General features: G+C 55.8%; 1 protein-coding gene across 2 annotated transcripts in view; it reads left to right on the top strand.

Moving 5' to 3' along the window:
* The window catches only part of Col2a1 (collagen type II alpha 1 chain), a 29,481-nt gene extending 14,958 nt beyond the window's left edge, over window positions 1–14,523 (top strand). For both annotated transcript variants that reach the window (XM_021182830.1, XM_021182829.1), the window contains 36 exons: window positions 686–784; window positions 1,078–1,122; window positions 1,225–1,323; window positions 1,479–1,532; window positions 1,902–2,009; window positions 2,374–2,427; window positions 2,512–2,610; window positions 2,739–2,792; window positions 3,260–3,358; window positions 3,737–3,790; window positions 4,210–4,263; window positions 4,497–4,550; window positions 4,778–4,831; window positions 5,065–5,109; window positions 5,295–5,393; window positions 5,669–5,776; window positions 6,102–6,155; window positions 6,405–6,458; window positions 6,819–6,872; window positions 7,146–7,199; window positions 7,479–7,586; window positions 8,058–8,111; window positions 8,544–8,597; window positions 9,231–9,392; window positions 9,559–9,666; window positions 9,861–9,968; window positions 10,186–10,239; window positions 10,376–10,483; window positions 10,677–10,730; window positions 10,843–10,950; window positions 11,177–11,230; window positions 11,664–11,771; window positions 12,105–12,393; window positions 12,759–12,946; window positions 13,244–13,486; window positions 13,942–14,523. In XM_021182830.1, coding sequence (XP_021038489.1) covers window positions 686–784; window positions 1,078–1,122; window positions 1,225–1,323; window positions 1,479–1,532; window positions 1,902–2,009; window positions 2,374–2,427; window positions 2,512–2,610; window positions 2,739–2,792; window positions 3,260–3,358; window positions 3,737–3,790; window positions 4,210–4,263; window positions 4,497–4,550; window positions 4,778–4,831; window positions 5,065–5,109; window positions 5,295–5,393; window positions 5,669–5,776; window positions 6,102–6,155; window positions 6,405–6,458; window positions 6,819–6,872; window positions 7,146–7,199; window positions 7,479–7,586; window positions 8,058–8,111; window positions 8,544–8,597; window positions 9,231–9,392; window positions 9,559–9,666; window positions 9,861–9,968; window positions 10,186–10,239; window positions 10,376–10,483; window positions 10,677–10,730; window positions 10,843–10,950; window positions 11,177–11,230; window positions 11,664–11,771; window positions 12,105–12,393; window positions 12,759–12,946; window positions 13,244–13,486; window positions 13,942–14,088 — 3,342 coding nt within the window. In that variant the 3' untranslated portion in view covers window positions 14,089–14,523. The remainder of the gene's footprint in view (window positions 1–685; window positions 785–1,077; window positions 1,123–1,224; window positions 1,324–1,478; window positions 1,533–1,901; window positions 2,010–2,373; window positions 2,428–2,511; window positions 2,611–2,738; window positions 2,793–3,259; window positions 3,359–3,736; window positions 3,791–4,209; window positions 4,264–4,496; window positions 4,551–4,777; window positions 4,832–5,064; window positions 5,110–5,294; window positions 5,394–5,668; window positions 5,777–6,101; window positions 6,156–6,404; window positions 6,459–6,818; window positions 6,873–7,145; window positions 7,200–7,478; window positions 7,587–8,057; window positions 8,112–8,543; window positions 8,598–9,230; window positions 9,393–9,558; window positions 9,667–9,860; window positions 9,969–10,185; window positions 10,240–10,375; window positions 10,484–10,676; window positions 10,731–10,842; window positions 10,951–11,176; window positions 11,231–11,663; window positions 11,772–12,104; window positions 12,394–12,758; window positions 12,947–13,243; window positions 13,487–13,941) is intronic.

The raw sequence follows: 14,523 nt of genomic DNA, 5'->3' as shown, positions 1-14,523 counted from the left end.
GAGAGAGAGAGAGAGAGAGAGAGAGAGAGAGAGAGAGAAAGAGAGAGAGAGAGAGAAAGAGAGAGAGAGAGAATTTTTACATGGGGGCTTCCAGTTAACTTAAAGAAAAGTAGAGCCTGTCCCAGCTTGCTTTCGGCCCTGGCTTCCTGGCACTTCAAACAGGCTGAGGCTCAAGCCTGGAGCAGCTCTGATCACCCAGCAGCCATAAACAAAGCCACTTCTGAGCTGAGGCTCTGGAGGAGACAGAGTCACCCTTCTGGCTTCTGTTCCTCCGTCAAAGAGAAAACAAAAGGAGGGGGAGGGGGTGGAGGCCCATCTGTCCGTCATCCGGTGGCCCTAAGATGGCTGGTCTCCTAACCCAGGCTTTTCTGCTGGGCTGAAGGGCCAACAAGCTGCTTGCTGCTGGAACGCAGTAGGCATCTGTCTGTGCAGCTGTGTGCAGGGTCACAGGGCAGGGGTGAGGTGCACGGTAGAGGAGGCAGGGGTGGGATATCAGCTCTTCATGCTGCTTGGTCAGGTGGGAACAGAAAAGACAGACCCCCATGCATGTGCAACTCACTCAGAGGCGTGTGAGCACACGCTCACAGGAGTGTGAGCACACACAAGAGTCAAGCACACTGGGCCGTGAAGTGCTGCCACCGCCCCCCCCCCACCCACCCACTTCAGCCTCCCACTCTCTTCCCAGGGAGAAGCTGGTCCCACAGGTGCTCGCGGTCCTGAAGGTGCTCAAGGTTCTCGTGGCGAGCCTGGCAATCCTGGGTCCCCTGGGCCCGCGGGTGCTTCTGTAAGTTCATCTCTTTGGCCTGGAAGGCATGGCATGTGTGGCCTTGTCACAAATGTACATGTCACCTAGAGTCCCAGTCACTGGGACCACTAAATGTTCATGCTGGCCAAACACCTCCCCCTGACATCCACGACTGTGTCCCTTCACCCGTAGTCCACCCCATGAGACAGGCAGGAGGGATGCCCCTGAAGCAGACAGCACTTGTCCCTGACCCCTAGACTGGGGCCCGATGGGCGGAACGGTTGGGTTGTTTCTTTGCTGTTTATTTCACTGCTATACCATCTTCTTGTCAGGGTAACCCAGGGACTGATGGTATTCCTGGAGCCAAAGGGTCTGCTGTAAGTATTGGCCCTGGGCTGTGTTCCCAGGGCGGCTTAGTCCCTCCTCATCCTCCTCACCCTCATCCTCCTCACGCGCCTCTCTTCTGCTCATGCTGACAGGGTGCTCCTGGAATTGCTGGTGCCCCTGGCTTCCCTGGGCCCCGTGGCCCTCCCGGTCCTCAAGGTGCAACTGGTCCTCTTGGCCCCAAAGGTCAGGCGGTAAGAGCCCAAAATGATTGACAGGTCCTACCTACAGGCTCCTCTTTTCTGTGCCCTCCTGCTCACCGCAGGAGGCTTCTCGGGGTGGGGGTGGGGGTGGGGAGCAGACTCTTTGGAGAGAAGCCAGGGCTAGCACATTTCTTTCTCTCATGTAGGGTGAGCCTGGCATTGCTGGCTTCAAAGGTGAACAAGGCCCCAAGGGAGAGACTGTGAGTATCTGCCCTCAAGACTTTGTTTTCTTTGCTGTAGCTCTGCCCACAGATCACCCTTCTGCCCCCGCTGTGCCCCCTCCCCACGGCCACTTCCCATCCCAGGCCCTCTCCTGCTGTCCCTGGAGAAGGGAGTGAAGTAGGGGTAGAGAAGACCCTGACACAGCCTCCTCTCCTGGTTCGAATAGCTTGAGTTCCAAGCCATCTTCCTCTTGGGCTGTTTCTGGCCCCCGGCCCCACGGCTGACCCTTTTACCCACTTGGCCAAGCCCCGAAACATTCCCAAGGCCCCTTCCTCTGCACACCAGGCCAGTGCTTTCCCCAAGGTTAGGTGGAAACCTCATCCCACTCCTCTTGTGCTTGTCTTCAGGGACCTGCTGGGCCCCAGGGAGCCCCTGGCCCTGCTGGTGAAGAAGGCAAACGAGGTGCTCGAGGAGAGCCTGGTGGTGCTGGACCAATCGGACCCCCTGGAGAGAGAGTAAGTAGGCAGGGGAGCTCCGGCTCACAGGCCCACTGCTCTGTGGCTCATCCTTTCTTCCACACCCAGTGACTTTTCTGGATAATGTGGTTCTTCTCTTCCCCATCCAACACCAGGGTCACAGCATCCTCATGCTGTCTGAACCCTCTGTCCCAAGGGTGGCATAAAACAGTAGCTTCTTCCCAGAGAGGTGGGAGCAGGCCCTGGGCAGATGTTAGGTTCTCTGACTCGCGGGCGGTGTCTACCGCCCCACAGTCACTGTAGTGGAAGGTGGAGGGGACAGACCCCTGTATCCTGGTGGGACTCCTTCCAGGCATGCTGGTGAAAAGCCATCCTCATCCCCTGCCTCTTCCCTTCTCCCTAGGGTGCTCCTGGCAACCGTGGATTCCCAGGTCAAGATGGTCTGGCAGGTCCCAAGGTGAGTGGAGGAGGAGGGGCTTGGTCCCTGCCTGTTTCCCTAGTTACAGAGCATCCCATGGACTTCCTGTCTCCTCTGGTGTAGGGCGCCCCTGGAGAGCGAGGGCCCAGTGGCTTGGCTGGTCCCAAGGGAGCCAACGGTGACCCGGGTCGTCCTGGAGAACCTGGTCTTCCTGGAGCCAGGGTAAGGTGGATGCCACACAGATCCCCCACACCCTTCCCACCTGCATCCTCTAAGCTGTGCTGGCTGAATTGGAAGATTTGGGGCCTGTCCCCCGAATAACCTTGGTCTCTTCTCTCTCCCTAACCAAGGGTCTTACCGGTCGCCCTGGTGATGCTGGTCCTCAAGGCAAAGTTGGTCCTTCTGTAAGTCTATTAGCCTGAGTGAGGTTCCTGGGAGGATAAATAAGGGATTATCGTCCAGGAGATGGTGGGAAGACAGAAGGGAGTTTGGATGAGGGCAGTCTAGGACTTTGTACATTTTGTGAAGGGGTAAGAGACACATGGTAGGTTTTATGGCCAGGTGCAACCTGTACTCTGAGCTCTGAAAATCACACACACACACACACACACACACACACACACACACACACACACACAGTATTTGGACATTTTCCAAGAGGAGTGATGACAAAGATTAGAAGTTCAGGAGAGACTTCTGAGCCAGGAACATCTACCCATAGCTGGGTCTGTGTGCGGGGTTGGTCAACCCTAGATGCATGTGTATGGCTGGTACCTTGTTCCCTGCCTGCCACACAGCACACACTTAGTAAATAGTGATGGGGAGATACAGCCAGAGGGACTATGTCCTGAGAATGGATCCTGTCTTTCAGGGAGCCCCTGGTGAAGACGGTCGCCCCGGACCTCCTGGTCCTCAGGGAGCTCGTGGGCAGCCTGGCGTCATGGGTTTCCCTGGCCCCAAAGGTGCCAACGTAAGTGACAGTTTGCTCTCTCATCTCCTTCGTCTTTCCCTATATCCTTCAGAGAAGAAGCTGGGTCCTGAGCAGAGTTAACCCAGGGTGGGTGACCAGTGGCCTCTCAATGTCATTAAGCTCTGTCCTCCATGTCCTGCAAGGAATGCATGTGACCTGGGGTAAACTTGGGTACCTTAAAGCCCTAAGATATCAGCACTGGAACATTACCCATAGAGCCTTGTGCCCCGGAGGCCAGTGACTATAAAAGAAGGGGCTGATGTTCAATGGTACCTTCTCTTGTGCACCACACTGAGGCTTCAGGCCTCAGGCTCTCTAGCCTACTACCTCACTCTATCCTAAATCACCAACTCATGGTCTTCTCTTCCCTCCCTTCAGGGCGAGCCTGGCAAAGCTGGTGAGAAGGGTCTGGCTGGTGCTCCTGGTCTGAGAGTAAGTGTCCTCCCCACTACCTATGGCTTGGTATTGGTGCAGTGTTAGTGTTGGTGGAATTCCTCACAGAAGCAACGGGGGGGGGGGGACCGTTCAGACGTGCACTTCAGATCCTTGGTTACCAAGAGTTGATTCTGTGGATGAGCACATGTTAGGTTGTGCCAGGATCCACCCAGACAGTATGGCTGCTGGTGAGTTTCAGAGGCAAGGCTGAGGTATAGAGGAAGATGTCTATGTGGAGAAAGACTGAGGCAAATGGTGGATGCACCAAGGAAGTTTAGGGAAGGGTGAACGCAGAGAGCCGTTGCAGACCTTGTTGATCTAAAAACCCCTGACCGAAGGAAAACTACATCTGCTGGTCTCAGGTGACACCACAGACATAAGTCATTACAACTCCTCTTCCTCTGCCCTCCCTGTAGGGTCTTCCTGGAAAAGACGGTGAGACGGGAGCCGCAGGACCCCCCGGCCCCAGTGTAAGTACCTGCTGCTAAAACGAGGGACCTTGGATCCATTTAGTAGTAGAGGTGACAGATGTGGATCTGGGCTGAACTATCCCCAGATGAGAGGACATGCCTAGTGGAGGGAAGTGTGGGTAGATGATGGAGAGCAAGAGGCCTGCCACATGTTGGTTGGTCAGGGTAGGAAGGCTTCTGAGCCTAAGGTTCTCGGAGTTCCTGGCTTGGCTCACCTTTTCATTCTTCTGCAGGGACCTGCTGGTGAACGAGGCGAGCAGGGCGCTCCTGGACCATCAGGCTTCCAGGTAGGTGGCTGGACCAGACTCTCTATGCAATCCCCTCCTATGCCTCGAGCTCTCTAGGCAGGCACTAAGGGTGGCAAGCCCACTCCTCTCATGGGGTATCAGAGGGCGTGGCTCTCCGTGCCTGGCCTTAATAGCTCTCTCCTTTGGGTCTGCCTTGTGCTGCGCCCTCCTGGAGGCTGAGGCACCAGACAACCTTCTTTGCTAATCCGTATCCCTCTGGCTTCCAGGGACTTCCTGGCCCTCCCGGTCCCCCAGGTGAAGGTGGAAAGCAAGGTGACCAGGTGAGTAGGGATCTCTGTGACCTTGTTTGGCTGATGTATAGGAGACAAGGGAAATGGAGTGAACGGAGAGCCCTGTGGAGCCTGGGAATGCCCCAGACATGATTCCCTGCTCTTCACGGATAAGTCTGAGCCCAGTCCTCCTGTGGACATGCTCAGCCACCATGGGAGGCACGCTCTTGAGTCCAGAGGGAGCAGGCAGCCTTCACTCTTACATCCTTTTTTTTATTCTCTAGGGTATTCCTGGTGAAGCTGGAGCTCCTGGCCTTGTGGGTCCTCGGGTGAGTGTCCTGTTACCCGGCACTGGTATATCCTTGGGCCTGCCTTCATTCAGTTTGGCCCATGTCTCCCAGCACTGCAGCCCGCCTTGGGTTCTTGGGGACCCATACCTCTCCCCGTGGCCCCCTCCCCTGTCTCATCGTCTCCATCACTTTTGCCTGATTTCTGCCTGATGTCTCTTCCACAGGGCGAGCGAGGTTTCCCAGGTGAACGTGGCTCTCCCGGTGCTCAGGGCCTCCAGGGTCTCCGAGGCCTCCCCGGCACTCCTGGTACTGATGGTCCCAAAGTAAGTGAGGCCAAGTCCCGCAGGTGTCTTCTGCCCAGCACTAGGGAAGCTCACTAAGGGGTGAGAGGGAGGAGAGGGGGCAGGAGAGATGGTGGCTAGGAGGAACTTGCGGGAGGTGGCACTGGGAAGGGGATTTAAGGGGGAAGAGGGGTTTGGGATCCTGGCTTCCCAGGCTGTATACACTGGGGCAGAGAGAGAGAGAGAGAGAGAGAGAGAGAGAGAGAGAGAGAGAGGAGATGCTGTTCCCTACAGAGTCCTCTTGTCTGTCATCCTAGGGTTCACCTGGCCCAGATGGCCCCCCTGGGGCTCAGGGGCCTCCAGGTCTACAGGGAATGCCTGGCGAGAGAGGAGCCGCTGGCATCGCTGGGCCCAAGGGAGACAGAGTAAGTGATGGGTGTCTCTCCCCAACGCCACAACCACCAGGCTTTATACTCTGTCCTTGTACTTCTTAAGATGAGGATCATGGCCATTCTTTGAGAAACTAGGAACCCCTACCCCGCAACCAACCAACCAACCAACCAACCAACCGCTCTGCCATCATGACCTCCTTCTCCCTGTTTTCTCACCCATTACCCCTTGTCACCAGCCCAAAGCCCACAGAAAAGACTTCCTAGGCAGGGACAGGATACCAGAGCCTTAGCCAGGCGGGGATGAACTGGCAGTCGCTCCTGACGTACCCACTAAGGTACCCGGTATTCTCTCCTGCAGGGCGATGTTGGTGAGAAAGGCCCAGAGGGAGCTCCTGGGAAGGATGGCGGCCGAGTAAGTAGCTGTTGCTTATAGGACTCAGGAGCTGGGAGACAGACACAGGTGTTCCCACTACCTTTCACACTCAGAAGAGGGGCTGGAAGACTAAAGGGGCTTTCCCTTTAGAGCTGGGGCCCAGACATCAGTGGCAGCTCTCAGACCATGGGAGGGTACACCAAAGTCTATTGGGTATGGGGCTCCCAGAATCCCCGAGGAACCCCATGATGCTGGCCTGACTCTTTATCTCCATCTTTCTCCCTCCAGGGTCTGACTGGGCCAATCGGACCCCCAGGCCCAGCAGGGGCCAACGGCGAGAAGGTGAGTTGCGGCTAGCCTTTGTCCCTCTGTCTGTCTGACCTTCGTCCCTCTGTCCACCTCCCCAGAATGTCTTCCCCTTACCTCCTGCCAGACAGTCAAATTTCACTCATTGGCCATTGCTACGATGGTGGTAGAAGCATAGGGTGGAGGTCCAGTTAGCGTGTGACTTGTGTGGCAGTTGGCCTGGTAGAAGGGTGCCATTGGCCGAGGCCTTGAAGAGACAGATGGGACAACTGGGACTGGGAAGAAACCTAATCTAGAATGGGGTCTAGGGACCCAGAGTCCTCTTCCCAACATCATGGCTTCCTGGTACACTTGGGTCCTCGGGCCCACTCTAATCCCTACCTTCTCAACTCCTAGGGAGAAGTCGGACCTCCCGGCCCGTCAGGAAGTACTGGAGCTCGAGGTGCCCCGGTGAGTGTGCCTCTCTAAATCAGGCTTTCCCTGGCCCCAGGAGTGAGGAAGCCAGCCATGCCTTTCAGGTTAGGGGTGGGAGGAGAGAAGGCATGAAAGGCAGAGGTCACAGGCCCAGGCATGACCAGTGCCCTGGCTCCCTGGGACCTAGGTCACTCAGATGCCTCCTCTCTGGGAGGGGTTGAGCATGAGGCTGGGCTGGGTAGTGGGTTTCCAGTCTGAGGAGAGCACAGAGGCAGGCGATGGACATGACACTTCCTGGTCATCTTACAGGGTGAACGCGGAGAGACTGGGCCACCTGGACCTGCTGGATTTGCTGGCCCTCCTGTGAGTATCTCTGTCTACCTTACTCCCACCCATTGCATGCAGTCTGACTCCACACCCAGAACTCAAGGGCACCTTCTGGTGGGAGAGAGGAGGGGGCGCCAGAGGGCAGTAAAGGGAGAAATGGACTTTCTTCACAGTTCTATGGCAACAGAACAGCCCAGTCTTAAACCCAATTTTTAGGCCAGGGTAAATGCGTACACGTGTATTCCCAGAACCTCTTGGCAGGACCTGGGGTGATCAGCTTGCCTCTCCTTCATCTGTCTCTTCTTCCTATTACAGGGTGCTGATGGCCAGCCTGGTGCCAAGGGTGATCAAGGAGAAGCCGGACAGAAAGGAGATGCTGGTGCCCCCGGCCCACAAGGCCCCTCGGGAGCCCCTGGGCCACAGGTGAGTATTGTTGAGCTCATGAGGCAGAGCCTGCCAGGACAGGAGGAGGGCCCTGGTAGGTCATGCAGGCAGAGTCTAATTGGGAGCCTTGTGGGCACCTCAGCTGTGCAGGGAGAATGGTGCGTGGGGCATGCAGGTTGGGTATTAGGTCCTCAGCACTGAGTATAGGCTGTGTCCACTGACCTCAGATGGCCAGGACAGGCAGTTGGTATCCTGGGGCAGCAGAGAGAGTGGGTTTCCCAGGAGGGGAGACTTTGGGATTGTCTTTGTAGAAGGCTTGCAGAGTCCAGCCCTAGAGTCTCCCGGTGGTGATGCACACAGATCTGCCTACAATAGCTTTTGTCTGGGGTCCTAGTGCTGGGAAGCGGTGCTCTGATAGCCCGGCTCTTAGGGGTCCTGCGCTAAGGTTCAGACAGATGCTTACCACTCTCCTCAGGTCCACCAGACCTCATTGTCACCTTCCTTTCACAGGGTCCTACTGGAGTGACTGGTCCTAAGGGAGCCCGAGGTGCCCAAGGTCCCCCGGTGAGTAAATCCCATGTAAAAAGGCTTTGGGCCATGATTTCTGCAGTGGGTTAGTTAAGTTCCGGATTTTCCACCTTCTTTGTGCCCAGCCTTTAACATGCCCAGTCTAAGCCCACACGACTACAGCCTGGCAGGAGAGGCGGCATCTAACTCTGCTGTGTGCACACAGTCATTTTAGAGTCCTCAGCCCTCAGGTCTGCCACTCAGCTCCCTGAAGGCTAGCCACACCTCTCAACCCCGACCCCATGCCTGACTATGTGGCCAGGTGCAGCGTTCACTCTTTTCAAGTGACTCCCTACTTTGTAGTCCTCAGCCTTTCTTGATTCCCCAGCTCTGAAACAAGCTCTCTAGTCCTACCAACTTGATTCTGCTCTCTGCTGAGAACATGAGGTATCCAGGGCCTTTCTCTCACCCACCGCTCTGTGTCCACAGGGAGCCACCGGATTCCCTGGAGCTGCTGGCCGAGTTGGACCCCCAGGTGCTAATGTGAGTACCGTGCCAGGTTACTTCTGGCGTGGGAGACCCAGATAGGGTCAGAGGCATTTGGAACAACCCTCCAAACATAGGGGTCAAAAGAGCTCCAGTATGGCCCTGACTTTTCTCCATTCCTACCAAATTGACCATTGGTAGCTGGGAGCAATGGGGCTTCCTGGCTGGTTTGGACTTGGCATGATGCCCTGCACCTGGGACACATTTCCTAAACCTGTTCAGTGCATCTAGATCTACACTCTGTAAAAGAAGCCCATGAGCCCCAGACCAGATAATGGCAGGCTGGGGGAGGGGGGGACTTCAGTGTGAGAAGAGATAAGGAAAAATTCCATCCATCAACACTGAGAGTGGAGGAGGGGCTGCTGCGTGAACAGCAGACTCAGGTCAGAGGGTCAAGGTTGGAGCTGTTTCTGGAAGGGATCTGTCATAGAGGATGAAGCTGACCCAGCAGGAAAAGCTCCACGCGGATGGAGAAAGACTAAGCAAGGACCATGGAGCCACAGCTAGCTGCCCAGAGCTTTACACAGGGGTGGACCGTGTGGAATGCCTTGGCCCCCAAGGCCACAGTGGCCTCGGTAACTTGGAGGAGGAGGACGGCAAGTTACCACTTTCTGTATTTGTTCCTCCTAGGGCAATCCTGGACCCGCCGGTCCCCCTGGTCCTGCTGGAAAAGATGGTCCCAAAGGTGTTCGAGGAGACAGTGGCCCCCCTGGCAGAGCTGGTGACCCCGGTCTTCAAGGTCCCGCAGGAGCTCCTGGCGAGAAAGGAGAACCTGGAGATGATGGTCCCTCTGTACGTCCCCTGCTAGGCCTATGAGTGTCTCCTGAGCTCTAAGCACTGGGAGGAGGGTGCAGGGCTGTGGGGGATTGTAGGAAGGGAGCCGCACAGAATGGACTCAACGGATGGGAAGAGTCACTGCCAGGCCAAGCCCTGTGTCAGCTCTTTCTTCTTCTCCTAGGGTCTTGATGGTCCTCCAGGTCCCCAGGGGCTGGCTGGTCAAAGGGGCATTGTTGGTCTGCCTGGTCAGCGTGGTGAGAGAGGATTCCCTGGCCTTCCCGGCCCATCGGTGAGTGAAGGATGCTTTTCAGGCTCAAAACTCTTAACTGGGTGTTCTTGCTGCAGTGGTACCCTCGGTCTTCCTTTAGCTCAGCACCCTTGGGAACATCCCTTTGTCGGCTGATTCCTCTAAAGAGGGTTGGGTGGAGCCCTGGCAGGGATGTTTAGCATGTGCATTCATGGTCCTTGTCTCACTCCTTTCAGGGTGAGCCCGGCAAGCAGGGTGCACCTGGCGCGTCTGGAGACAGAGGTCCTCCTGGTCCTGTGGGGCCTCCTGGCCTGACAGGGCCTGCAGGTGAACCTGGACGAGAGGTGAGCCCTAGGGCTTGGTGTGGCAGGATGATCTTGAGGGAAGGACACCCAGAGAGACCAGGGCTGGGTGTACAAGGAGGAGGGTGGGTGGAAGCTTGGTGGACGTGTTAGCCCCGAAGTCTCAGTTGGGCAGAAGTGCACAGGTCAACACTTCAGACCAGAGTGGGAGAGTAAACAGAGAGTGGCTCTAAGTGAATCCTCATGTCCCCTTGTCCAGGGCAGCCCTGGTGCTGATGGACCCCCTGGAAGAGATGGTGCAGCTGGCGTCAAGGTGAGTGACTGGCGTCTGTTCTGGGATGGGGGTTCCGGGAACTGTGCTGGGCCTAATGAGCCACTCTAGAAACAAAGTATCTCTGCCTGCCTCTTCTGAAACATTCTTTGCTGAATCTGATACTTTGCTCCTATAGGGAGATCGTGGTGAGACTGGAGCACTGGGTGCCCCTGGAGCTCCTGGGCCCCCAGGCTCTCCTGGTCCTGCTGGCCCAACTGGCAAACAAGGAGACAGAGGAGAGGCTGTGAGTATCCTGAGTTCAGGAGTGAAGAGGGTGACCAAATGGTAGAGGGTGTTCCATGTTTGCTTTTTCCTGTTTTGAGTATCCAGAGGTAGCCCCTGGGTCTGGGGCCTCCGGGGCCTGAGGCAGATGTAGACAAGGGGTTTCATGTCCTGACACTTCATTCCCTGACACTTTTCTCGATCTCCCCTCACAGGGTGCACAAGGTCCTATGGGTCCCTCAGGACCTGCTGGAGCCCGTGGGATTGCAGTAAGTATTGGAAGATCCTGTGTGGAGTCCTCCTTGGAAAAGAGACACCAGGTCTCAAATGAGACACATACTGGACCAGACTTGACCAAATCCGTGACTTTCTCATTCATAGGGCCCTCAAGGCCCCCGAGGTGACAAAGGAGAATCTGGAGAGCAGGGCGAGAGGGGACTGAAGGGACACCGAGGTTTCACTGGACTTCAGGGTCTGCCTGGCCCTCCGGTGGGTGTCACTGCATGTCATTTGTCCACGAGGGGGCTGCCCAAGACCTCCTACTTTTCAGACCCCCTGAGCTTCTCCTGCTACCCAAAAGGCTTAGCATCTTTCTCAGAAGCCACTGGAATTTCTTAGTGGGGGGGGGAGGGGCACGTGACTGCTTCCCAGTCTGAAGGAGATGTATTTCTATACCCAGCTGTGTTGACCTCCGCTGTTTTCTTCTTTTCCACAGGGTCCTTCTGGAGATCAGGGTGCTTCTGGCCCTGCTGGTCCTTCTGGCCCTAGAGTAAGTGAGATGGTTTCAGGGGGTGGAATGAGCTTTTCTGCTGGGTGGGCCAAGGCCTCAGCCAGGAGATGGATGGATATGAGCATTGATTCTTCAGGGCACCTTGGACTTAGCAGTCCTCTCAGGAGGTAGCCCGAGAAAAGCGGGACTCTCTTGCACTGGCTGTGGCCTAAACATCTGAGGTCACACTGGCTGGAAGACAAGCCTGATAAAATAAGATTTTTATAAACATGACTTAGGAGGGACATAAAACTAACCTGCTAGTCATTTGGCTAAATGGAGTTGCATTTAGGGAGTGTGGCTGAGCAATGCAGGGATCAGAGGCAGAATGGTATGACCAGCACCACGGGGCTGGCCACCCACCTAGCCATAGCTGCTCCACTACACTACTCGGAGGCTGTTTTCCTACCATTTCCTCTCTCTTGGCTTGTAGGGTCCACCTGGCCCTGTTGGTCCCTCTGGCAAAGATGGCTCTAATGGAATCCCTGGCCCAATTGGGCCTCCAGGTCCCCGTGGACGCTCAGGAGAAACAGGCCCTGTTGTAAGTGTCCTGACCCCACCCCACCCTCCCCCCTTCCACCATCGGAGGTATACCCAGCATTTTATAGGGCCTTTGGAATATCAGCCGGCAACTAATGGGGAAGCCTGTAATCCTACAGGCTGAGGGCCAGTTGAGAGTCACAGGGCTCATGAGGGGTTCTGGGAAACAGAAGAAGCAGGGAGGCAGTGGGGAAGCTGCTGTGGTTTTCTTGGTCCTGTTGTCCTCTGTCCCCACCAGATGAACAAGAAGAGGACTAGCATAGTCCCAGAAGATGGGCACAGAGGAGGGCCTTGTCCCATGATTCCTGGCTGACATCTCTATTTACTGCTTCAGGGTCCCCCTGGAAGCCCTGGTCCTCCTGGCCCTCCAGGTCCTCCTGGTCCTGGCATCGATATGTCAGCCTTTGCTGGCTTAGGGCAGAGAGAGAAGGGCCCCGACCCCATGCAGTACATGCGGGCTGATGAGGCAGACACTACCTTGAGACAGCACGATGTAGAGGTGGACGCTACACTCAAGTCACTGAACAACCAGATTGAGAGCATCCGCAGCCCTGACGGCTCCCGCAAGAACCCTGCTCGCACCTGCCAAGACCTGAAACTCTGCCACCCCGAGTGGAAGAGCGGTGAGCCTGGAGGGCAGGACCCCTCCCCCAGAGAGGAGAGAGCCAGCCCACCAGTATGGCCACCTTCAGCAGCCAGGAAGACACACCCCATTTTACCTTAGTGCAAAGCGGGGTCAGACCTGGAAGGTTCTGGTAAAGGACCAAGGATAGAAGTGACTGTCCAGCAGGGGAGCTCTGCCTCTCCCTTTTTCCTTGGACCCCTCTTTAGCATTAGATTTTCCATGCAGATTTCTTTGTCCCCATGCCCTTCTGTCTGGCCCCCACTTAGGCCACATGTAAGCCTCCCCTGACTTGTTTCCCAGTAGGCTGTATTGCCTCTAACAGGCAGCCTGGCCCTCATGGGATGCTGCCTCTTTTTCCTGCAGGAGACTACTGGATTGATCCCAACCAGGGCTGCACCTTGGACGCCATGAAAGTTTTCTGCAACATGGAGACTGGCGAGACTTGCGTCTACCCCAACCCAGCGACTGTCCCTCGGAAGAACTGGTGGAGCAGCAAGAGCAAGGAGAAGAAACACATCTGGTTTGGAGAGACCATGAACGGTGGCTTCCACGTGAGTGCCCGGTGGCCTAGGCTCAGCTGGCCCCTCCTGAGTGCTCTTCTCTCTCCTCTGATTCTTTAGCTCCTTTTCAGCATCCTCTGCCGGTGTCCCTTTGGGCTTTAGAAGAAAGAAAGAGGAGAAAGTATTTTCCCCATTAGAGCGAGAGAAGATGTCCTCTGAGCTTGCTCCACACCTGCCCCAGGGCCCCTCTGATGCTCTGAGCCCCCATCAGATGAATGTACTGTTAGCCTCTGATCTCAGCAGATGCTAGGCCCCTGGTCTCACAACCCTCGCCCCTCTGCCCCACAGTTCAGCTATGGCGATGGAAACCTGGCTCCCAACACCGCTAACGTCCAGATGACTTTCCTCCGTCTACTGTCCACTGAGGGCTCCCAGAACATCACCTACCACTGTAAGAACAGCATCGCCTACCTGGACGAAGCGGCTGGCAACCTCAAGAAGGCCTTGCTCATCCAGGGCTCCAATGATGTAGAGATGAGGGCCGAGGGCAACAGCAGGTTCACATACACTGCCCTGAAGGATGGCTGCACGGTGAGTGGGGCTGAGGTCAGCCTGTGACAAATGTCATGTTCCTGTAGTGGCGGGACTCATCAGAGGCTTGAGTCATGGGGGCAGGTGGGAGACAAGCTGAGAGGCAGGGATGGGAGAGGAGCGCATACTGTACTGGCTTGTCCACTTCCTCATTCAGAGGCAATAAAGATGCTGGCAAGCTCACTAACTCTTATAGAAGTATTCATAGAAACTAGCATAGGAGAGGAGAGGCTATCCTAGGCGGGAAGCCCTCTGTGGGAAAGAGGAAGACAAGTAGAGGAGGGCTCTACCATCAAGGGGATAATTGAAGAGGAGAGGGCTTGGGCAAATGGAGAGAAGTTCTAGCGAGCCACCCGGTGTCGTCCCTACCTTGTGACTGCTTAGTTTGGGGGTGCTAGGTAGCCAGTCCTTGCTGTAAGGCATCGCCCAAATGACACCTCCCCTTTTCTGCCTAGAAACACACTGGTAAGTGGGGCAAGACCGTCATCGAGTACCGATCACAGAAGACCTCCCGCCTTCCCATTATTGACATCGCACCCATGGACATTGGAGGGGCTGAACAGGAATTTGGTGTGGACATAGGGCCTGTCTGCTTCTTGTAAAACCCCCGAACCCTGAAACAACACAATCCATTGCGAACCCAAAGGACCCAAACACTTTCCAACCGCAGTCACTCCAGGATCTGCACTGAATGGCTGACCTGACCTGATGATACCCAACCGTCCTCCCCTCACAGCCCGGACTGTGCTCCCCTTTCTAAGAGACCTGAACTGGGCAGACTGCAAAATAAAATCTCGGTGTTCTATTTATTTATTGTCTTCCTGTAAGACCTCTGGGTCCAGGCGGAGACAGGAACTATCTGGTGTGAGTCAGACGCCCCCCGAGTGACTGTTCCCAGCCCAGCCAGAAGACCCCTACAGGTGCTGGGCACAGGGACTGCGTGTCCTACACAATGGTGCTATTCTGTGTCAAACACCTCTGTATTTTTTAAAACATCAATTGATATTAAAAACCAAAAAAAAAATCATTGGAAAGGA

This window comes from Mus caroli, chromosome 15 (genome assembly GCF_900094665.2).
Source record: "Mus caroli chromosome 15, CAROLI_EIJ_v1.1, whole genome shotgun sequence".
Classification (NCBI taxonomy): Eukaryota; Metazoa; Chordata; class Mammalia; order Rodentia; family Muridae; genus Mus; species Mus caroli.
This window is presented reverse-complemented; position numbering and strand designations above follow the sequence as displayed.